Genomic DNA, 24,202 nt, shown 5'->3' on the forward strand with positions numbered 1-24,202 from the left:
CTTCTGTAATCTCTCCTGCTTTACAGTTATCTCTTTCTCCTGAGTCTTAAGATGAGGCTGTCGAGAGAAATGCTTCTTTCTAAATAAACCTCCATTGAAACTTTTCTTTTTAATCTTGGCAATGGCACCTCTTTCTCCAAGAAAACTTGTAGTATTCAACTGTTAAAACAGCTTTACCAAATTGGATACCTGGCCATCTCTTCTTCCAGCCGAACGTTGTGCAGTAACGTAATTAAGTTTATGATGGGTAATGATGGAGGTATTTTTTCAGTATGCAAATAGTTGGTAATAGATGATCTGTGGCGACCACCGTGTGGTCACTGTATTCAGTTTGTTTATTTTCTTTCCTCCAGTGCATGGTTCTTCTCTCTCTTTGGTGTCCAGTACATCATCTATTTATTCGACAGTGAGTATAATGGAATTAATTGTTTTGCTATATTAATCACAGTGGGAGAATAACTAGTCTTTTTGTTCCTGTTACTATTGTCATTCAAGGAAGAGGAATGCTAGCTATGAGAGAAATGTTTGTCTTCATAAAGATACCTCTAGATATTTAGCAGCATCCTCATTAAACAGAGATGATAATACTGTAAAAGCAGCAGTTCATTGTTTGAGTCAGTGCTTTACAACTCTGCTGAATAGATTTTGCTGCTAAAGACCTCAGCAGAATTAAGGAGCCTTGAACTTAATTCAAACTTGGGTGCTTCAAGTCATTCTAGCTTTGTATTTTACTGCTGAAGAAGTTTGAATAAGTGGTTCGGTGTCCTTGGTATCCAAGCGAGATAGATTAAAGCTGGATCGTGCATTCCTGGCAGACTATGATCACAATTTAGGAGGTTTCTAAAAATTGGATTCTTTTAAAGAAATGAGTGATAGATGATTACTTCATAAATATATGTGCATTGAACAGAATCTTTCCTTTCAAATCATTATGTGAGTATGATGCAACTCTACAGTAAGCACATTTCCACAGCTGAAACAAGCCAAAGTGACACCTGGTGAAAACAGGGAAGGGCTTGCTCTTGGAAGACCATACATAACTGTTTGTGGAGTCATCCAGCCAGCATAGTGTTATTTCTTGTATCTGTTTCACTGATAAGCAAAGAACATGTGTGACGTGGCCTTAAGGCCTTGATAATCATTTCAAAATATTGCCTTCCATTATGAACCTTGCCTCAAGCAAGGCCTGTGTGGAGCCAAAACAGATAATGGATTGGAAGGATGGAAAACAGACCTTTCCTTGTAGCCACAAGAGCCACAAGGAAAGTAGTCAGCAGCTACTGCTTATGATTCTGATTCGTGTGCTTTCTGTCCTAGCCTGAATGGTTCTTAATAGTGTGGTTTGACGAATATAATTTTCACAGTGGCTGGTACTGGACATGCTTATAGAGTGTGTGACTTTTTACTGTGTCCTCCTCCTTGCTGATTGCTTTGGTTAGAAACAAGCCACAGTAGCCAAAATTTTGTCATGCAGACCACAATGGATGGTCAATACATCCACTTTACATACTCAGATAACTAGTTGTGTGTCCTCAGTTTTTCATCACCACAGTGCCTAGACAGCACCAAGTGGTAGTAATTTTCTTCAGATCGCTGTGGATGCAAAAGCATGACCACCATCCCATAGAGAGCTGAGCGTGTGAGTTAGGGAATTGCTAAGGATCTCCCATGGCCTGTGACAGTCCTGTCTCTTCTGAACCTCATGGAATTCCTTTTGCACTGAGCCAGGACTTCAGCCTTTCATGGCTCAGACTCAACGGTGTGCTGGCTTACAAGTCGGGAAGTAGAGGCAAATTCCTTTGTGTAGGAGGAGGTGCTATACAAGCAGCCTGCTTTCTTTATCCCAAGCAAGTAATCTAAGATGGAGTATGGATGTGAAAATCCTAAATAAGAAATTACCACTTGAGTTTTTGAAAATCATATTAATAATAATGATGATAGTAGTTAAGATTTTTGTACTGTTTCCATTGTAATGTTCTTACATATTTTCCTCCGGTTTTGTTTTGTAGCCTGAAGAGAAGTGCCAATCAGAGGTAAGAGCAGTTTGTGTTTGACAGGCATAAATAATCTGTCAAGACACCTCGTTTTCTGTCTTACTGTTCTACTGCTCCATATCACAGTGCAGTAAAGAGATCTCTTAAAATAACACAGATTCGCAAGCTACGAAGAGAGTTGGATGCATCCCAAGAGAAGGTATCAGCTCTGACAACTCAGCTGACTGCAAATGTGAGTACAACTCAAAGGATAAACTCTCAACAGGGAACGCATTTAATGCACCAATTACCACTACAGTTTTTGTAAATAATAAAAAAAAAAACAACAACAATAACAACAGAACAAAAGAAATGTGAATAATATTCAGTTTGTATTACCTATGTATTTTAAAAAATAACTGCATGCGTATGTGGGTCCTTATGAAAAATAACACGCTCAGTCCTACTGAGTTACCTTATGCCTTCCTTTATATACTGAATTACAGTGTTTGCTTTGCTTTAAAAGTCTGATAAAAACCGCTTCTTCAGATATTGAGAGAGTCGTTGAAGACTGGCTCTTTTGTTTGTTATTTTGTAAGTAGTGCCTTGTTTTGATATTTGAGTGGGATGAGATACAAATGGCTGAAACTGGCAGGAATAAAAATGGATAGAAACTCGGATTGCAAAGCATTATGTTTTCCTATTCCATAAATAGAGTGATAGGTAATAGTGGCATAAGGGGCTGTGAAAATTAATTTACAGTTGCCTGAAGACTGAACATGCCTGATTTTTGTCGGTGCAGGCAGTACGTCTGGAATTTGGTGTTTACACTTGGAGAAAAAAGAGTTGAAGCCAGGAAGTGTTGAGGCAATGCTATGCATGACCCTGAGCAAGTTTATTTGTGTGTTCTCTTCTGCAGTCACGGATAGAAGTAATGTAAAAAACAGAAGCTTGCTGCAAAAATAAGCAGTTCTAGGGTAAACAAGCTGCAGATGAGCAGTCATCAGCTTGGATCATACTGACATCCTCAGTTGTGGGAATAGATAAACGTAAGCGCACATGCTACTGAGGAGGACATTGGTGTCCATCAGCTCTTTGAATACTAAACTTGGCAAGATTCCGTTACATGTGTTGTTTGTTAATCCATGTAACCCTGTTTGCTTCCTTTCTCTTTTTTTTTTAAACTCTTGCAGTGTTTGGACGAGTATCAGCATTTCACACAGCCCCCACCGTTCTCTGCTCTCCCAACAGAAACTTTGCAGTCTGCTTTTTAAACAAGTGCTTACATTTTCAAACACATGTAGCAATGGTTCCGCTTACGTCTTGCTATTTTCTCACAGCCTCAGATCTGCTTATTTTCATAGAGGCTGATGGGAATGAGAGGTGCACATCCCTGTGTTATTGTACTGTTCGTGTTTGTTTGCAGTGTGAATGTGAGAGCTATTATTTCGGATAAGTCAGCCATGTGCTGATGATGACCAAGTCTGGTATGGCTCTGTGCAGGGCTGTGCCATATATATCTGTTTGAGCCAATGTCCATTTCTGCTTGGAAAGATTTGAGACAGTTTTTTTTGTTTTAGGTAGATTTTGAATTGAAAAATGAAATATTTGTTGTGGTACTTCTAGAATATTGTGGCTAATGAGACATACATTGAGCTATGCCTATGTTCAGTTATTTCAACATGTGCATATCTATGTGTACAGTAATAATAATGCCTTACCATGGCACTGGAAACATAGTTCCCATTTATCAAGCTTTCCATCTTCTCAATCTCCTCCTCCTTTATTTTACTTCTCAGTCATTTTCAATTCCTAATGCAGTTAACACTGGGTTCTCAGTGCTTCATGTGAAAAGAACAGAGGGTAATTCATAGAATCACATAATAGAATCATAGAGTGACTTAGATTGAAAGGGACCTTGGAGATCATTGAGCTCCAACCCCGCTGCCATGGGAACTGGCCAAGCACCATGAAGTTCTGGATAGTATTCAGCAGCTTGAACCTTTGTGGCAAGTCAGGTGCTCCCAGGTGTTGGAGAGACCACTGAGTGAGTTGCAGAGCATCAGCTGATGGAGCAGCTTGCAGACTAGCTGCAAGAGCTCAGTAGTGCTGTCTCTGTTCTGCAGCACAGCACGGTGAGCCTCTCTGCCTCCATAACTTCCAGCATCTTTCCACCTTAAGACAGATCTCTTTGTTTTAAGAATGACACTGATAGAGTTAATTGTGCAGATTAATTACTGGCTCTCCTTTACAAGGAAAAGTGGATTGACTTGGACTGGGCACTGACTAGTAAGCGTGACCTGTTAGATAGGTTATATAGAAGAGTACTACAGTTTTAACCAACTTCCTGTGTTTTCTAGTAAACATACAACTTAGAAACCTAAAAGTACTAATTTTCATGCATTTCATGATTTCAATATGGTGAATATCTAGGGATAGAGCTTGATAACTAATATAGAAAAGCCTTAACATGGAAATATCAGTGTCCTTGACTTGAAGTAGTCCACTGCTGTTTTGTGTGAAGCCTGCTATCTCCTAGTGTAAGCAGTGTTTTCAGATATCTGATCTGTTTGCTTATCAGCGGTGGCCTAGCTATGTCTAGTCTGGTTTTCTTGGGAACTTCAGTTAGCATATCAGTGTGTGATAGCATTTTTATGACGTGATTTAGAGCTGTTTTTGAAAAATACTTTTCCTTTGCTTTTTTTTTTTTTTGCTTTTGCAGATATTAAAACTGAAAACATTTTAGGAAACTTTTAGAGCTAATTACAATTCAAGACAATGGGAGTTTTATATATTGCTACCAACATCTGGCAGCAAAAATAGGCAATTTTCTGTCCTTCAGCAGCACTCAGTTGCCTTGTTTGTCTGCAGATACTTCATAAATTGTTAGGAGAAAATGAAGGTGGTGCATTTTCCAGCTTTACCTGTTTCACCCCAAAAGCACACTTAATTTCACTTTTAACACCTTTACTTAAAGCATCTCATGATTTACATTCTTTCACTGTATTTCACTTCTGTAACATGATTCTTGAACATACATTAGTGTCAATGCTTTGATGCTTCAGAAGAGTTAAATAACAACCAGCTATATCCTTGGTCTCTGGAGCTTCTTACAGCATCTTCCTGCAGATTTTTGGAGTTCTTCTATTTGGTTTAGTACAGATGACACAAATGTTCACTTTTCAATTAAAAATTAGTAGCATTTAAGAGAATCCTGAAAATTCTCTGAAGCAAAGTATTCTCTAACCTTTAATTTTCCATTTCAAATTCCAGTTCTGGTTTTCTATTGTGAAAATTCTGAATGCATGGGGAAAATATTGGCACAGAAAATACTAATCCTCCTCTGATAGGAGGAAATGCCTGATCTGCCTTTGTAGAACTTGGTTCATATTGTAGGACTCGGTTTATATTCTATTTATTGCTGTGTTTTGAAAACTTTTTAGGTTATTCTCCTAAAAGTTATGTGTTAGTGGGTTTTCTGGGTTAAGTGTTTTTTTTTGTTTGTTTGTTTGTTTTGGTTTGGTTTTTGTGCTCTCCAGGAAAAAGATTTAAACTTCTTGTAATATGTTCTGTGGCAAGAGTTGCATTAATTCTGAGGGTACATGCATCCCTAAGTAGCCTTATACAGGGCTATATAAGAGCCTTGTACATAGCTAATGTAACAGCCCACGTGAAGAGTCTGAGTTGAAAAATTAACAGCAAGAGATGTTTAGAACCATGGGTTGTTCTGCATCTTTTCTACTCCCTGCTTTTTGTGGTAGGAGGTCCTTCATGTCATTGCTTGCAGTTGGTTTGAGACGCTGCTCAATAACCAAGAAGGGCTTTCCATGTCTGTTTGGTGTCAGGAATATATCCCGGTGACAAGGCTCATTCCCTAAAATGTCTCTGAAAGCCTCCTGGTGTATCCTGGTAGATGTTTCCACAATACATACTCAGCCCTTTGATTCACTGCTATTTTCTCTGTATCGTCGTTTCGACAAACAGTGAAATGCAGTAGGCAATGTGTTCAAATACCTGCACAAATATTGTTTGGGAGAGAACCAAGTGCTTCTGTGTCATTTAATTTTCAGGCCCACCTTGTGGCAGCATTTGAGCAGAGTCTGGGAAACATGACGATCAGACTGCAGAGCCTCACCATGACAGCTGAACAAAAGGCAAGTGTAGAAGTACAATCACAGAATCATAGAATCACCAAGGTTGGAAAGGACCTCCAAGATCATCCAATCCAACTGTCCACCTATCACCAGTATTTCCTACTAAACCATGTCCCTCTGTACAACATCTAAATTCTGTTCACTCTACTCTCTGGGCCTGGCCCTCCAGCCAGTTTTTTACCCAGCAAAGAGTGTACCTGTCCAAGCCAGAGGCTGCCAGCTTCTCCAGGAGAATACAATGGGAGATAGTGTCAAAGGCTTTGCAGATTAAATACATTTCTTCCCTGTGCATTCACACTTGTGTCCAAAAGAAGTGTAGAGTGTTTTCTTGGACAATGGATGTGGATATACATTGTTCCTCTACTACAGAGCATGTATATCTATTGTATGAAAATAATAAGGCTGTGTTGTGTCCTCTTGAGGATGTGCTTCCCCAGGTGTATACCAAACTTCATTTTTCTTTCATTGGACATACATATTACAAAAATTCTGTCAAATCCCAGTGCTTGGACTGAAAACTGGTGCAGCTAGGTACCATCTGCATTTTCTGACATATCACCACTGTTTCCTTTTCTAAGGACTCTGAACTGAATGAGCTAAGGAAGACTATTGAACTACTGAAGAAGCAAAATGCTGCTGCCCAGGCTGCAATTAATGGAGTCATCAACACACCTGAGCTCAACTGCAAAGGTGAGAAGCAAGCACTGCGTATCATGACTGTGCAGTACTTGTGGGATTTGAGTACTTTTGGTAATATCTGATGCATGCAGCTCTACCTGTCAGAGATCTTGTGTGTGTCTCATGACTGTGCACTCCAGTTCCTTGATTTTATATAGTGTGGGGATTTGGAATGGATATCTGTGCAAATAGTGTGGTAAATTCTACAGAAATAAGTGAGTGTGTTAGAATTTGAGTGTGAGCTCACTGAATTTACTGTAAGTGTTCAGTGACTCACCCATCTAAATGCTCACATGAAACACCAAAGAACCCCATTTCAGAACAGTCAAACACTTTTATTTTCTTTGGTGTTTCCTGTAATTTTCTCCAATATGAAGTTTGAATGCAGTCTTGTTGTATCTGTCTTCTGTTACTTATCCCAATCATTTACAGTGGGATGAAATGCTGAAGGAGGTATTTGAGTGGTTTGGGTCTGAGATTTTGATCTCTTCATGAGAAATAAGCATGAGGAGCACTGCATTGAAATAAACAGAACCTCAGTTAGGGTTGGTGATTGATGAAGTGCTTTTTTCCTCTCAAACTCTTCATTTGAGATTAAATGATTAATACAGAATGTCATATTGAACACCTCCTCCATTGATGTGCAGGAACTGGAGCTGCTCAACCGACAGACCTGCGGATCCGAAGGCAGCACTCTTCAGATAGTGTCTCCAGCATTAACAGTGCTACCAGCCACTCCAGCGTGGGAAGCAACATAGAGAGTGATTCAAAGAAAAAGAAGAGGAAGAACTGGGTGAGTGTATGCTAATGGATCGTGTGTGGTTTATATAGAACTGTCGGAACATGCATGGTGAAGTCTAGCTGCTCAGCTCCTCCCTCCCCACATGCAGCAGGTCAGCACAAGAACTAGGTGCTGTTTAAATCCTGCGTAAATACCCTTTAGAAGACTTAATTGAGTTGTAAGTGATGTATATTCTTGTGTTGACTTTGTGTAGGGTTGAATTTTATGTTAACAGCCAAAAGGCCGGTCCTAAAGTAGAAAGAGCTGTCAAAAATCAGTCTGGCTAGAAGTTGTACAGTGCCCAACCCCTCAGGGAAAGCTTCACGTTTGTCATTAAAATAGAACAAGTCCACAATGAGAGATTTGTTATTTTTTTTCTTTTTGCCTTGTAGGCCTTTCTTCTGTTAAGTAAACATGTTAGACACTTTGAGAGCTCTATCTGGAATGTTAGTGTGCAGTTCTACACAAAAAAAATACCAAAATTTAAGAAATTACTGTGATAAACATACATTATTCAGGATTTTGCATTACTTACCTTTCATTTCCCATTTTTCCTTCTTTGCTCATCTTGTACTGTGTACAAGGTACCATGTACTGGAGGAAAGGTACAATATATTAAGCTCCATTTTGAATTAGATCATAAACTGCCTTAGTGACCTAGTCTGAATGTAGTTTGGACTAAAGTCCCTAGATCCCATACTAGCCAGTGAATCATTCCACCCCTTTCCTCCCACCGAATTTAGATCTCCCTGGATCTTTGGGGATCTTTTCTTTAGAGCTACAAAATGCGGCTTGAGTTGGGAGAATCTTGATATATATTTGTACAGTGTCTCCTTGGAAATGTTTATGAAACCTCTTGTACTTAAAGAAAGTACTTCTTGAGCAGGCTCTTATTTTTATTTCTCACAATTGTTTCATTTGAATATCTTGCTAGCTCCTCCGTAACTGTAGTATTGCTGCCCTCCTCGAAAAGCACTGGTTAAAGGGAAGCAATGTCATCTGCTTGTGCAGGGTTATGCATTAATTATAGAAGGAGCAAATTGCTGTGTCTTCAAGTTGTTGGCAACTCTTTTAGTTTTTTGTGACAAGCCTGCTGTAACCATTAAGCCTTAGATAAGGTAAAAACTTCTGAAATTTTTACTTTAGCTTCTGTTCTTTGTCACTGTAATGTAGTAGGTCTCTATATCAGCCTACACTTCTCATTTGACCCAGAACTATTTAAAGAAGTTTAAGGAAACATTATGAAGATGACAGGACAGTGCTTTTATTGTGTTAAATGTGAATACATTGGTGCAAAATGAAGATTGAACATTAATCCAGAGAATAGCGGTCTGCCTTGCACTTAGTTAATTTCACAAACATTGATGTTGTTCTCTACCAAGAACCTTTTGTTACATATGGAAGCAACATGGCTGTCCACTCAGGGCTGAAACGAGATTTTCAACATTTCTCACTAGTCTTTGTCTAATGCAAAAATAACTTACAACACTGTTCACAACGTATGATTTTGAGATAGCCTTAGATTAATTCTTTATATTGTTTGGTAAATGGTAGGCACATTCAAAAAAAAAAATTATTTGCAGGTGTGTAGAAAAGATTTGGTATTTTCAGTATTTTCACTTGGTGGAATACCTGTTCCTGAAAGGAAACGCAAAATATGAAAGTAGCTGTTACGTCGAACGTTTCATCTGAGCCAAGGAGAAAATACAGCTGAAGTAGCTAAAGAGGCCTGGATCAAATATCTTCTTCAAGTGATGCAAAAATGACTGTATGTTGTTTGAAAAACCTGTTTTTAGAAAATACAAGGTTCCAGTTTTAAAGTAGCTCTTATACTGTATTGATTATTGGTCATGTTTGTCTTAGAAATCCAAAGCTTTCCTTATTACAGGCTTTCTCTGTTAAAACTTGTCTTTTTTCCTTCCCCCCACTTCCTCTTGCTTGTGCTTCTTCCGGCAGGTCAATGAGGTAAGGAAGACCTACTTTAAACTATGAGATACAAAGCTAACCCATCCATTTACATGACTAACCATTTCAGCATCATTAACCTTGTCTGAGCCACATTATATTATAGCTGCAAGTTGTTACACCATTGCTCATTTCACTGAACATTTGCTGTAAAAAATTAAAAATAGGAAGCGCTGATGTCCAGCCCTATTGACCTTATTAATCTCATAAAGTAGTTAAGGAAAAAAGCTTTTTGATTCCCTTTTAGCGCTGTTAAAATCTGTGAGTATGGCTTTATTGTTTGGAATATTTGCATGTTGGAGTTTCAGTCTGTGGCTTTTTGTATGGATGCATTCTTCATGGTGTGTCTACTGCTGTGGTCTTGTATTTCAGTTACGCAGCTCCTTCAAGCAAGCTTTTGGTAAAAAGAAATCTCCCAAATCAGCATCTTCTCATTCAGATATTGAGGAGATGACAGATTCTTCATTGCCTTCATCGCCAAAGCTGCCACACCATAATTCTACTGTTTCTACACCATTGCTGAGAGCTTCTCATTCCAATTCTCTGTAAGTGATTTCTATTTTTATTTTTTAAATGGAAAAATGGTTGGAAAGCATCTTAGTACGCAGTTAGAGGAAAAGAGCAAAATCATGCTTTTGATAGGTCCAGTGTTTATATGCTAGTTCTGTGGGACATCTCTAGGCTGCTTTCTAGAAACAAACAATGGCAAAGTGTATCTTAAAACATCCCATCCTGTTGATTCCTCTGAATGGGAATCTACAAATCTGTGAAAGGGCTACGAGAGTTTGACAGCTTTTTGATTATGTGCACTGCTAAAACCAGACTGCAGTGGAAGCTATAGCGGGTCAAGCAGGGTAGCCTTGTACATGTGTGCTGGTCTGCTCCTATTAGTTGGCCCTACTCCTGAGCAATACTTGCTTTATCTCCCAGAGAAGGGGCTGTGTTTGGCTAAGTGGATTTGATAAAGTCCTTAACCATGTCATAATGGCAAAACAATGAGCAAAGAGCAAACATTTTAACTGGTATTTATTTTGAATGTCCTGTACCCTAAGGCGAACACAGGGAAAGATGGAAGAGTTTAATTTATATATTTGGGGAATTAAAGACATGTGAGCTGACTTCCAACTTCCAGCATCCAGGAAGCTAAAAATCATTGCATCTTTACTGTGGGATAGATATTTCACTGGGGAGCTTCCTCTGCAAAACATACTGAGTATGAATAGTATGAGTAGTGACCTTGGAGTGCAGAACTAATTGGATCTCTGGCTGCTAATGATACAACCAGGCCAAGTCTGGGATTTTGTTTTCTCTCTTGGCTAAAGACAGCACATTTTATAATAATCTGCAGTGATGGAGTCCCCAGTTAAACTGACAAATTCAAATAAAGGCAAGACCTTACTGAAGATCAAATGGCATGGTTTACTGATATGGCTGAACACTTAACAGCTTGTTTCTGTTGGGCAGAAACCCCCACATCCTCCCCCATCTGCTCCTTCCCTTACACTGGTTCTTCCGCTCATCAAACAATTCCACTAAGCTAATGGAACAAGCTAAATTATGTGAAAAGTAGTTTAATGGAAATGTGAACAGTTTTTCCCCAGGTTGCTGAGTTGGATCAGCTCAGTGGAGTGATCAGACTCAGTTGAGCATCAGAGCTGGTGTAAGCACAGGGGCATGACAGCAGCACAGCGCAGCTGGCAAGAAGAGGAGTGAGACAGAGATCTGCTCCTTTTGGTGGTAGCAAGATATTTACATCAATCAATCAATAAAGGCTCATCAGTATCACCAAACCATGCTCTCCTGTCTGTGTCTGTATGTGAATGAAGTGTTGATTTTGAAGTCTGGACTTCTGTTCTGTAGCTTAGCCAACTTTACAGTCAGGAAGGTCACAGGCATTCGTGATGGTTCATTTGGGCTACCTGTGAAATAAAGTTTAAAATGGCCACCCTGAGCTGTTTGTGAGTCTAAACTTGCATTTACAGTGATCTTAGAGAACTTTATAAAATAGATTTTGTGTGTCTTCTATCAGTAACTTCTCCACTTGGGCAGGAGAAACAAATACAGAAAGTTATAAGAGGCCGTATTGTAAAACATTTCAAATAGCCTTGCAGCCTTGTAGATGCCATAGAAAACTTCAGCCTGATTTCTGTTCCAGTGTACTTAAGTATGCAGACTTGAAGTTTTGCCTGCTGCTTTCACATGAAGAGATGAAAGAAAATATCAGTAGTTTCCAGTCGAATGATAGTGATGAAATGCCAATATCAGAAGATAATTCCCCATGAATTTTTTTTAAAGCTTCTCCATTCTCTTGAATCTAATTCGTTGAGTTTCTCGTGACTATGGCAAATTGGGCTTTAGAACTCTGAGGCCAGAAGATTGTTAAATGATGGTCCCTTCCATCCTCAATCAAAATGCACTATGCGTACTTCTCATCTTGAAAAGAAAGCAAAAAGCCTAAACACAAGACAAGGAGAGCAAAAGGAAAACCTGTGTATTTCAGCATACCAGCTTTCTGGTGGAGAAAACGTCCCTCATTAACCTGATTTAAGGAGACACATTGTAAGAAAAACATCCCTCAAAGCATGCAGCTGTGTAGTTCATCGTTGTATAGATTCACTTATGAATGTGCTGCAATGTTACTCATCTGGATTTGTTCTGATTTTTTTTTTTTGGTGGGAAGAGGGAATTAAAATGCCACCAAAAATGTTTTGAGCATGAGTGCTTTAAAGCAAATGGGAATTTATCATGCTTGAATAGGTGTAGAGTTCCAAAGCCCTCCAGAATATTTCAGGAAACATTTAAAGCTTACACCTGGTGGGCTTTAAATCTTTCTGTAAAATCATCAATCTTCATCCAACTGCTGCTACTACTTGCACCTGCACCTCCTTCATTTACTTAGATTTTGCCTTTAAGATAGTTCTTTCCTGGCAACTACCAAGAATGAAATTTTGTTGGTCTCTTATGTTTCCATGACCTATTTACCATCTGATTTATGGTATCACTAATGAAATGAGCCCAAATGCTCCCTGTAGAATAAAAAGTGGTGGTTTTTTTCCTCTTTTATTACTAAGTGCTGGTGAGGCATCACCTAAAAAGTTACACGTGTTACAGTTCATGTCTGCTTTTCATTCTTTCCCAGTATTTCTGAATGCACAGACAGTGAAGCTGAAACAGTCATGCAGTTACGCAATGAACTAAGAGACAAGGAGATGAAGTTGACTGACATTCGTCTAGAAGCCCTTAGCTCTGCTCATCAGCTCGACCAGCTTCGGGAGGCAATGAACAGAATGCAGGTAGGAAATGACCACCTCAAATATCACAGTGTATGTTGATGTGTTAAAAGCTGCCCGTCCCACCACGCAATAAGTATCTGAAGGAAGGTAAATGTGAAGTTCTTGAATGCACATTAAAAATAGTGTTTAGTTTTGTAATGGTGGTAAACTTTAGACCTTCATAAAAAAGCTTGAGCTCATGATTTCTCCCTCCCTGAACGCTGCGGCGCTTACCTGTTCTAACCCTGGAAGGCTATGGGGAAACCATTCCATTGGCCTCTTTAAAAAATTCCCAAGCCATCTGCCTTAAAGTAGCTGCACCTCAGTGCTTATTGAATTCCCACATATTTGTGTTTGGTAAAACACTTAGAAAAGTTTTATGGAAGGGATGTTATACTAATTAAAATCATTAATGTGTTACAGTAAATTAAAATAATGTGAAAATGACATTCCTACTAAACTACTATATCTTCTGAAGTTGCTTATCCAGCTCTTTTTTGAGAGTGTTTTCACCATGCCTTCTAACTACTGATTTGTCTTTTCAAGAGTGAAATCGAGAAGTTAAAAGCAGAAAATGATCGACTGAAATCTGAAAACCACGGCAGCTGCAGCAGGGCTCAGTCTCAGGCTTCCATTTCTTCCTCTCCAAGGCATTCAGTGGGTCTCTCTCAACACAGTTTGAACCTCACGGAGTCGTCTAGTCTCGGTGAGTTTAATGAGAAAGATGGCGGGCAGGTTTTATCCTGCTCTTGAAAGTTTGGTTTGGTTAGCTGTGGAAAAATGAAAGCATGAAGATTAGAAACAGCTATGGTGTGGAAATATGTCAGGAGCTGGCAAAAAGCCTTCTTTTAAAATGTCATCGTAGATTTGCTACGCCCTATACTGGAGTTGTCCAATTATGACCTCAGCTGCTGAGAGTTGTGTTCAGAACCATTGAATGGGGGATATTTTGTAGGAAGGAAAATACAGAGTAATTGACTAATACTTTTCAATGACCATCTTTTTTTAAGAGTGATCTTGATATTTAGAAAGGAAGTCAGTGAACCTGGTTCTCATCTTTTACATCCAGGCACGAGAAGGTCAGATATGTTGTGTTCGACTGCGGTAGTAACATAAAGCAGAATAGCTTTCATTGTTAAGATACAGCTATGAAGCTTTTCATGTTTTCTCTTCACAGACATGCTGTTAGATGACACTGGTGATGGCTCTGCCCGCAAGGAAGGAGGCAGACATGTCAAAATAGTTGTCAGCTTTCAGGATGAAATGAAATGGAAGGAGGTAAGTTGTATTTTGTCCCGAGCTTTGACATACAAGTGACTTTGTCTTTGAATTCTGTGCTATGTTCTTATCTTGTTTGGAGGCTTCTATTGAAAAATACTTTTAAAATGTGAAAAACTTAAAATAAATATGTATTTTTTTAACAAAATAGTTTACTTGAGTATTAGTAGTGATAGACAAAGCACTTGAGCTCTCACTTCTGTAGAAATGCTGAAAGCCAAAAATACTAGTTCAGGTTGTCTCGTGTCTCATCTGCAATGGCTTTCTATTTTACAGTTTCTCATTGGTACCATCGGCACTGGCTGTGAACCAGTGTTAGTAATCCAGGCTTGCTAGGCTTTGTGTCAGTGGTGGAGCTGATAATGTTACAAGTTAAGCTTTTCAGGATCTTTGAAAAACAGGTCAGTTTTTCAGCTTCAGGGAGTTAGCAGGCTAATCTGCACATTGGGATGGTGTATATTTAAGACTGATATGTTGAAAGCTGCACAAAGCTCTTGGGCCTTTGTATTATTTAAGATTAAATAAAAAATGAGCTAATAATGGAGATGATCTAGGGGAAGTTGCAGTGAAATGCTAGAAGCAATGATAGGCCACAAGAACTTGTTAGATCCAATATCTGGTTCAAGTTGTCCTCTTTGATACATCTATCACATTTTGAATCTGCTGTCTTTTAGATGTTCTTCATTCTCAAGTAATGTAAAAAATCTTATGTTACAATATATTTGTAATATCTTTACAAATTTTGTCAAATTGCAGCCCACTTCATGTGAGTATTCATGCACAAATGTACTGCAGTGACATTACCGCCTCGCACTGAGCACTTGTCAAAGTGCATAAGGTGTATGCACTTGTGCATGTTTCATAAATTATGAAATAATTTGATATCATTTGTAAGAGAGGACAAACATTTGAATGAGCAGAAACAAAGTCAGCTCAGCTGATCTTTCTATTAAATACCAATTTTCCATCAATAAATTACAGCCCTGGGCAAGCACATTAACAGTAAAACAGTGTTGCTAATTCTCTTGGACTCCACTGAGTGCACTGTTAGTAGTGGAAATGATTCTTGACATTTTAGCTGAACTTGGAGCCTTATGACAGAAATAGTTTTTCTTCAGTGAATGTTTCACAGTGAGTGCAGCTATGAAGGAATAAAAAAATGAAGTACATTCTATTTTCTTTATCTGCTGTAGAAATCAGAAGCGAAATGCTATAATATACTGAATGTAAAGCACACATTACAGATATACCTAGAATGTCACTATGTTTCTATGCACGTGGCAGCATTTCTAGAAGTAAATCAGATAAATCTTGGAAGTGCTACATTTTGGATTGTGAAATCATGGACAAACGCGTGTTGTGAATGTCTGCCTAGAATTTTCCCACATACTTTTTGATAAGCTGTAATCTTCTCAGGGGTTTTGGAGTTGTTTGTGGATTTATTAATAAACGCCTTTAACTTATCACTGGGTACCACTGAAGCATTCCCTAGATTTGAGTCTCCAACACTGAGAAACTTATAGGGGAAAGGAGAATTTTGTATGGTATTCAGATTTTACTGTGAGGTAAGGAAGCAAAGGAAGCAACAGAACTACACCAAGATTTTAAACTTAAACAGACTTGACTGACACCATAAAGATTTATTTGTTAACTAAATAAATCCATGTTTGTTTGCATTTAGGATTCAAGGCCTCGCTCCTTCCTCATAGGCTGCATTGGAGTGAGTGGGAAGACCAAATGGGATGTTCTGGATGGCGTTGTTAGACGGTTGTTTAAGGTCAGTAAGTAACATCTGCTCTCTGCTTCAAGTCTCCAATTAGTATTCACACAGTATTTCACAACAGGAGATCTGTATGGAGGCTCAGATGTGTGTACCGCTGTGAGTTTGGGTGTATGTCCAAGCAGTGCTGAGTTGTACAAAGAGGTGGTACATAACTTGAGACAAGTCTGCTAACTTTATTTTCCATAGTTTCCTCACATGTTAGCTTCATAGCAGTTACTTGCCTATTCTCTGTGCTTTATGTTTGAGGATTAGCTTGTTATTTTAAACTGGCTTTGGACAGCATCAAGTAGTATTTAACTCAGGGTGATTATTGTCATGGCGTAGACCCTACAGGCACAGCAATTTCAATGTCTTGTAGACTTTCCCCTTCTTTTTTCACCACAGGAGTACATCATTCACGTGGATCCAGTGAGTCAGCTAGGGCTGAATTCAGACAGTGTTCTGGGTTACAGCATTGGAGAGATCAAACGCACGAATAGTGCTGAGACACCTGAGCTGTTGCCCTGTGGCTATTTGGTTGGAGAAAACAATACTATTTCAGTTACCATCAAAGGTAATGATGTTTGATCAGTCCATTGTAGTTGTCAGTAATTATGGTTTTATCAAAGCATACTGTGTCAAGAAATGCAGAGGAGTAGAAAAGTTTTTATTGCCTTTCCTTTTAATTACTCACCGTTCTGTTTTCATTCGATTAAGGCAGCACTTGGAGACTACAAAATTAGTAGATCTTCAGTCTGTAACAATAGGAATAATTCTACACACTTAGCAGCTTTCTCCAGACCTCTTAAATTGGTGCCTGAAGTTGTACTGCAGAGCACATCACATCACAGGCAATGCAGTGGAATTGTTTCAGCAGCAAGTATGCTTTGAAATCAATAAAGCTTCAGAATTTCAGTCAGCTGTTTGTAACAGACCTACTTGGCATTTCCTTAACGCGGAGTAAAAAGGACAATTTAACTTGCTTGATTCATCTCACTTGATAGTCCCTCCTTCAGAGCCAACAGGGAAAGAACGTGGAATTCATAATATATTTAACTCTGGATCATTGAAAGCAGGTTTTTCAAAATGTATTGTTTTCAAAATTCTCATCAATGTGATTGAGCATATTATGCTGATGAGAATTTAATGTCCTGTGACACTGAAATTCTCAGAGGCCTTTTTTGTACGAAAACTATCGGATGGACTTGGGGTTGAGGAAAAGTCCCCAGTCACTGCAGTCTATCAGCTTGCTCACAGTACTTGTGAATGCTGCCAAACACTACAGCTCAACTTTGAAGTCTGACTGCACATTCAGAAGTGTTTCCATTTCTGAATATTGTTGCAAAAAATCATTTCCTTGTGTTAAAAATCAGCAGTCAGGGAGGCAGAATAAGTCATGAGATATCTGAGTTTGCTGAGAGCCGCAAATATTCTGCTTACGTAGGCTGCATTGTCCAAGAGTATTAACTTCAAGTGAAATACTGCTCAATGACTGCCATACCTATGAAGTTGCAGTCTTGTCTTATGCTTAACTTGCAGTGGCTTGACTTGCACGTTAGAGGTTCGTACATGGTAACATTTTTCAATAAGATATGAATGTATTTAATCAATTTATGGGAAACCAGTTACTCACACCTTCAAGGTACAAAGCTGCCTATATAAATATTTAATATTCCATGTAACCATCGAGGTGCAAACATTTCTCTGTCTGATCTGCCAACTTCCCTTTCTTCTGTTTATTTTGAAGCACTGTGTGTTTTGTCTGAGCCAATTCTGCCTAAAGTGATTGCTGACATGGCATAAATGCTTATCAGTAGAAATTTTATGTTAGAAGAGATAGCTATCAGCAGACAGAGAAGGAGTTTAATTAGAAGTGTTTGGGAAATCAGGGGGAGTTGATGATAGCTGCTTTTTTTTTTTGTTTAGTGATTCAAAAGTAAACAGGTAAATTCTGGAGGAATGTGTGCTGCACATGACAAAATAGTCTAAAACAGATGGCTCACGTGTGAAAGATGTAGCCTGGAAATCATTGCATGGCAAAATTTCATAGAATCATAGAATGGCTTGAAGGGACCCCAAGGATCACCAAGTTCCAACCCCTCTGCTGCAGGCAGGGCCACCAACCTCCATATCTAATACCAGACCAGGCTGCCCAGGGCACCATCCAACCTGGCCTTGAACACCTCCAGGGATGGGGCATCCACAGCCTCTCCAGGCAGCCTGTTCCAGCACCTCACCACTCACTTGGTAAAGAACTTCCCCCTGACATCCAGCCTAAATCTTCCCTCCGAGGACACAATGAGACGCAGCAGAGTGCTTTGAGAACTGGGACAGCTGAAGGAAAATCCAGGTGAAGCTCACAGCTCACTTCTGCACGTTTTTATGTGGGCTGTTCCCTGTCGTGATAGCAGAGCAGGGAAGGGATTTCCCTCTGAAATAATAACTCGCTTGGTCAGGTTGGATCAACAACAACAAAAAGCTTAGAACAATGCAGGTAACCTGGATGCAAAATAGGAATTCCTACAGATGCCGCATCTCTTTCCGTTGCAGGCGTCTGCGAAAACAGCTTGGACTGCCTGGTGTTCGAATCACTGATCCCAAAGCCCATCCTGCAGCGCTACGTCTCTCTCCTGCTGGAACACCGGAGGATTATCTTGTCTGGCCCCAGTGGCACTGGTAAAACATACCTAGCAAACCGGCTCTCTGAGTATATGGTCCTGCGGGAGGGCAGAGAGCTGGCTGACGGAATTATTGCAACCTTCAACGTGGACCATAAGTCCAGCAAGGTGAGAACACAGAAATCACTGCTTGTGCAGTACCATTATCCCAAAGGAGCAACATTTAAGGTTTTCAGAACTGTGGGTTCACCCGGTGAGGGGCGTGCAATAGCAGGCTTCCAGGTGTGTATTTGAACACTGAGAGGTGCTAGGATTTTCAGGTGGCCTGAGGGTTGCTGTGGACATTAAACGCCTGCATCAAATTCTTAGCAACTTCAGAAGTCCCTATTGCAAGTGAACATTTTTCTCAAAAAACGCAGAATGCATCTCCAGGCTGCCAGAATTCCTGCAGCTACAGGTATCAGCAGTGGTAATCTGCATATGTTGTCTCTGTAGTTACTGTTGTCCAGACGCATTCCTGAGCTCCTAAGGCATGTCTCTGTTTTTATGTGCTTTGGGTTTTGCCAAATATACCTTCAGTGAATGTCTAGGCTAAAAAATAATTGTAATAAAAAAGCAGCATGTATGATGGCCTTAGGCAAATCTTGCTGGGGGAAAAGGGATGGTTGAGAGTGTGGTTGTGGGCCACTGGTTCAATTTGAGATGCGCTGTGCAGTTAGTGCTCTAAGGATGGTGAGAGCTTTTCAGCCACACCCAGTCACCCTGCAGTAGTACTCTGAGCTTATCATTCTTACTGAAGGTATCTAAATTTGGTCTCTATTGGGGAGTACTTTATACCAGATTGATTTGGTCTGGTTTGTTTTGGTATAAGCATAGTTGCAAGACCAGAGAACAAACCTAGCTGGAATGAAAGTGCCTCTCTTGCTTGGTGTGTAGAGATTACAGTACGTTCCTGAAAAAGAAAAATGTATTTCAGTCTTCCAAATGTCATATTAGGACAGCACAAATGAGACAAGAAAAAAAAAATTAAATGAAAAGACAGAATCTTAACCCTCTAGGTCCTTATCTCATACATGTCTCTGGATGTTCAGTGTAACCTAAGTAAGAGAAGGAAAACCAGATTTTTCTGCTTCCTCAGCGTGCAAGCGACAGTGGTCTCCTTCTTTAGATTTCTTGGCAACATCACTAGCTAATTTATCTTAATTGTTTTTTTTTCAAGACATATGATGAAATCTCTGGGTTTTTTTGTTCTTTGTTTTCAACGTGTGCCATGCAGGAACTCCGCCAATACCTGTCCAACCTAGCAGACCAGTGTAATAGTGAAAACAATGCTGTAGATATGCCTCTTGTAATCATTTTGGACAACTTGCATCATGTTAGCTCCCTAGGAGAGATCTTCAACGGACTTCTAAATTGCAAGTACCACAAATGGTAAGCAGATCTTAGAACACATGCCACATCCAAGAACGACATTTCCTAACTATGTCCTGAAAAAGGAAGTCTAGGTTGATCTGGTAAAGAGGGCTGAGATGGCCAGACCATCCGTATTATGGACAGCACTTCACAGATACTCTCTTCATTAAATAATCAGTTCTTCTGTAATCGATAATTTAAAAATAATAGAGGGTTTGGGTGATTTGCATTCATTTAATGCAATACGTCTTAAGTACTAAAAGCCATTTTTGGTGGAAGAGGCTGCTCCAAAACTTCAGTTTTGCTGTCAGAATTTGATGTGCTCATAAGGTATTGAGAATCTGGTTGTAAGTACAAAGTTTTCTTTGACTCACACAAAAAAGGTTTGAGTAACCCTTTTAAAGTTAAGATTTCACTACATTTACTTACTTAGTTTACAAGTTTGATGTAGTTTTTGTTTGTTTGTTTCTATTAACAGTCCGTATATTATTGGCACGATGAACCAAGCCACCTCCTCAACACCGAATCTTCAACTTCACCATAATTTCAGGTACTGTTTATTTATGTTTCTCATTTCTGTCTGCAGGCTCACAGAGTAGTAATGGCTGCTGAGTCATCTGAGGTTGTTCTTCTCAGCTGAAATAGGAGAGAAATACCATTCTCTAGTATCTGCTGCCCCAACGTGTAGCTTTATGTTGTCACAGAATCACCAAGGTTGCAAAAGATCTTTGAGATCATCCAGTCCAACCATCCCTCTACCACCAATATTTCCCACTAGACCATGTCCCCTAGCACAGCATCTTCTATTATTAAAATAACTGACATTGATAAAACCTTGACTTTTCCAAGGAATTTTAAGATATTTGATCCTCTTAAGAAGGTTGAAATATGACAATAGGCAAAGCAGATACTGAATGAGACATGAGATGAAGCAGAGCACAAGTATTTCATCTCATGAATTCATCATTTGAAAATAATTTTTGGTAAGAGTAAAGATGATTGGGATAGGCTATTTTGATCATGATAATAATCCAGAAACGATACGAAAAATGTCACCCAGAATAGTTTTGTTCTGTAGCACTAAAGAATAATGATGGACATTTTTCCTGTTCTGTCACAGATGGGTGCTATGTGCTAACCACACTGAGCCAGTCAAGGGCTTTCTTGGCCGTTTCCTGAGAAGAAAATTGATTGAAACAGAAATCAGCAGCAGAATGAGAAATGCAGAGCTGGTTAAAATTATTGATTGGATTCCTAAGGTCTGGCAACATTTGAACAAGTTTTTGGAGGCCCACAGCTCCTCCGATGTTACTATTGGTAAGTGTTCTGCCCAGTCTGTCAGGGGTTGCATTTCCAGACATACATCAACATGTGTATTTCCTCGTGCATGAAGTATAATATGCCTGGTATATTTCTTTGTACTACATGGGGTAAAATGTTCTCTTAAAAACACTGCTTTTGGACAGTAGCATATTCTCAGACAAATGGTACAAGAAGTTTTCGAACTCTTTTTGCCCATTTTGACAGACCTCTTAAGTCATTGATGCCAAAACTTGTTATGAAATGCAGCTAACTGGTTTTGCCTTGAAAGCTTTAGTCTTTTGAGTTGTTGCAGGGGATTTTTGACCTCTGAAGAAAGAGCACTTCACCAGATTGCTACGTTTGTTCTTCAGTACTTGCCTTCTTTCTCTAAAGAACTGGAAATTGTCATTTGATCCTCTTTTGATTCATGTCACAATTATTTGAGTATAATATCTGAATGTCCCTTTCCCAGGTCCACGGCTCTTCCTCTCTTGTCCAATAGATGTAGATGGTTCAAGAGTTTGGTTTACTGACTTGTGGAACTACTCCATCATCCCATACCTGCTGGAGGCAGTCAGAGAAGGGCTGCAGGTAAGCCAACAGAAATGAAGACTCATCAGTCTTGAGTAACATCTATGCAGAGGGCAACACAGCATCAGATGAAACTGAATAGCAACACAGTTTTCTGTGGATATAACTGTGCAAAGCATCTTGGAGTAAGGAGTGGAAGCACAGAAGCTGCAGACTGATTTTTTTTTAAACAGAAGTTAAATGCCAAACAATTGATGTTTTCAGTGGGAGTTAGACATACAGTACCTTTCAGTAATCTGTTCCAGGAGTACACCTTAAAACTGTACCATGCATCAGAAAAACATTTTTTGTGGTCATTTCGTTATGTAGGATTGTCCTTTGCAAATCACAGCAAATCTTTCAGCAGGGGAGGAGCAACGCCGCATACTCTGAGAAGCACCTAAATGCCTGATGGGATCAGTATCAGTGACATACTCATTATTTCTCAATCTACAGGATGAATTTTCGAGTAGATCTCTGCATAATTCTTTCAGAGTCTGTAGTGAATTCATCACTGTCTGTTCTTTGTATATCATTCATACACTCTAGCAAGTTGGATAGTTTGGGGCATTTCCATATGATTCTTAGCATCTCTTTGACTATGAAGCATGTTAGAATCAGGAGGAAAGCTTAACAGAGGTTTGCTATGGATTTACTTGCCAAGCAACTATGGAAAGAATGACTTTTTTGGTTCTTCAGTTCTCAGAATAAAAATAGCAGCACGTAATTTAAAAGGTTGTTGTGGAGACAGCGAAACCAAACACCAGTAAATTCTGGGTATTGCATACATTAAAGTAGTTATTTTTAATAAAGATTTTTTCTGTGAGAAAACTCCCTGTGTTTTTGTAACATGAAGACCCAGGACAAATGAAAGGTTTGTCCTGTTAGTGGACAGGCTCGTTTTAAAATGACTTCTTTTGCAGTGAAGCGAAATGCAAGATCACACATGCAGAAATAGAACGCTGGGTCACAGTAAGAGTGGAAGGTTAACAAAGGGCTGAAGGTAGATGGGAATTGTGAAGTGTGGTAATGTATTGGGAGCTTGTGTTTTGACGACAGATGCCATTGTAGGGACATAACCTATAATCCAGTACTGCTTCTTTGCGTAAGAAGACACATTAGAAAAGTGCAAGATGTTTAGAAAAGAGCAGCAGGTATCATTTAGGATACAGAAATCATTGTATAGTGAGAGATGAGCAGCTTAGGCTGCTCTGAGGAAGCTTAATGGATGTTTGGCAAGTTTGGACTAGAAAAATTTAAACTGAGTAAGACACAGCTTGTTATTAGTAAAAACAATTCACAGCTACAGTGTTTTACTGCAAAAGTATTAGCTTCTCCATCACACACACACACACACATATATATATATGTATATGAGGCTGTAATCTTTCTGAAACATGAAATAACTCCAAGAAGTTACAAGCTTCGTGGAGAAGCAGTTGTGTCAAAGGATTTTATATTGTCCACTTAAGAAGCACATTGAGTTTCATTTGCTGTTTCTACAGCGGGTGTTTGTGGATGTGGAAGTGAGAAAAGACAGCTTTGTCATAGAAAACTTGAGTCTTAACTCATGGCTCCTCACAGCTTCTAAGTGCATGAATTCTTCAATACGTGTTCTGGTCAGAATTTTGACAGACACAGTTTGCCATTGGAATTGTGATGGGGCCTGGAGTCCTCATCACTTTGGTGTAAGGAACGTAATCAGTGTTTAAGAATGCACAGGGGTAACTTAGCTAGAAATAGAACAGAAGGTGACACAAAGTATTTCACATAAAACTTCCTACAGGGTTCCTATAAAGGAAAGTAATAGGAGCCAGTAATTTTTTTGACCTAAAATCTGTGATGAGGGCAAATGTAATGATTTTGTTTCCTCTTGAAATGGAAAAAAAAAATGAACTGCTATCTATAGCAGTGCTTGGGCTTGTCATAGTGATCTGAAGCTCTCCGCATCAGCTGATCAGTAGGTATGGAAAATAATGATGAGAAAGCACATCAGTTAATAAACCCTCTTTGCCCTCGTTTGTCTTGCCTGCAGTCTTCATCTTTCTTTAGGTGATCTGAATGGCTTACATTCTAAGTGTAGTAAAGATTTCAGTTTCTCTCTTTTTGCTTTGAATTCTTTATCTGCTTTGATCCAATTTCCCCAAATTCCACAAATTCACTTCATTTAAGTTATTTCTTCATTTATTCTGGAATTTCTCTTTTGTTGAGTCTGTGGGGAAGAATAGAACTCATGTAGTCAAAGAGCAGTCAGAGCCCTACTAATTAACAAGCTAATGCTAGAAATGTGTGTTCCATTTTTGGGCTATTTTCTGTCCCCTACACCCACAAAAGCTCCTTTGAGAAAGCATCCTCTCATATGAAATTGCCTGCCAAGAAGGAACGGTGGACTGCTGATTTCAGTCTGATCTCTCTGGACCTAAACTGAACTATTTG

At 39.3% G+C, this 24,202-nt stretch overlaps 1 protein-coding gene across 8 annotated transcripts in view; it reads left to right on the top strand.

The window, feature by feature from the left end:
* Nucleotides 1-24,202, top strand: part of NAV2 (neuron navigator 2) — a 188,150-nt gene that overhangs the window by 159,258 nt on the left and 4,690 nt on the right. For 7 of the 8 annotated variants that reach the window (XM_042837241.1, XM_042837243.1, XM_042837244.1 and 4 more), the window contains 18 exons: nt 354-406; nt 2,010-2,033; nt 2,152-2,226; nt 6,044-6,127; nt 6,706-6,817; nt 7,453-7,598; nt 9,543-9,551; nt 9,924-10,096; nt 12,691-12,844; nt 13,370-13,529; nt 14,001-14,101; nt 15,783-15,878; nt 16,269-16,437; nt 18,414-18,649; nt 19,758-19,912; nt 20,373-20,444; nt 21,015-21,211; nt 21,669-21,787. In XM_042837241.1, the coding sequence (XP_042693175.1) occupies nt 354-406; nt 2,010-2,033; nt 2,152-2,226; nt 6,044-6,127; nt 6,706-6,817; nt 7,453-7,598; nt 9,543-9,551; nt 9,924-10,096; nt 12,691-12,844; nt 13,370-13,529; nt 14,001-14,101; nt 15,783-15,878; nt 16,269-16,437; nt 18,414-18,649; nt 19,758-19,912; nt 20,373-20,444; nt 21,015-21,211; nt 21,669-21,787 (2,135 nt within the window). The remainder of the gene's footprint in view (nt 1-353; nt 407-2,009; nt 2,034-2,151; nt 2,227-6,043; nt 6,128-6,705; nt 6,818-7,452; nt 7,599-9,542; nt 9,552-9,923; nt 10,097-12,690; nt 12,845-13,369; nt 13,530-14,000; nt 14,102-15,782; nt 15,879-16,268; nt 16,438-18,413; nt 18,650-19,757; nt 19,913-20,372; nt 20,445-21,014; nt 21,212-21,668; nt 21,788-24,202) is intronic. The other variant, XM_042837242.1, reaches the window with a different exon arrangement.

Source organism: Centrocercus urophasianus, unplaced genomic scaffold (genome assembly GCF_019232065.1).
Source record: "Centrocercus urophasianus isolate 14NV4802_14NV808 unplaced genomic scaffold, USGS_Curo_1.0 seq_7, whole genome shotgun sequence".
NCBI classification, from domain to species: domain Eukaryota; kingdom Metazoa; phylum Chordata; class Aves; order Galliformes; family Phasianidae; genus Centrocercus; species Centrocercus urophasianus.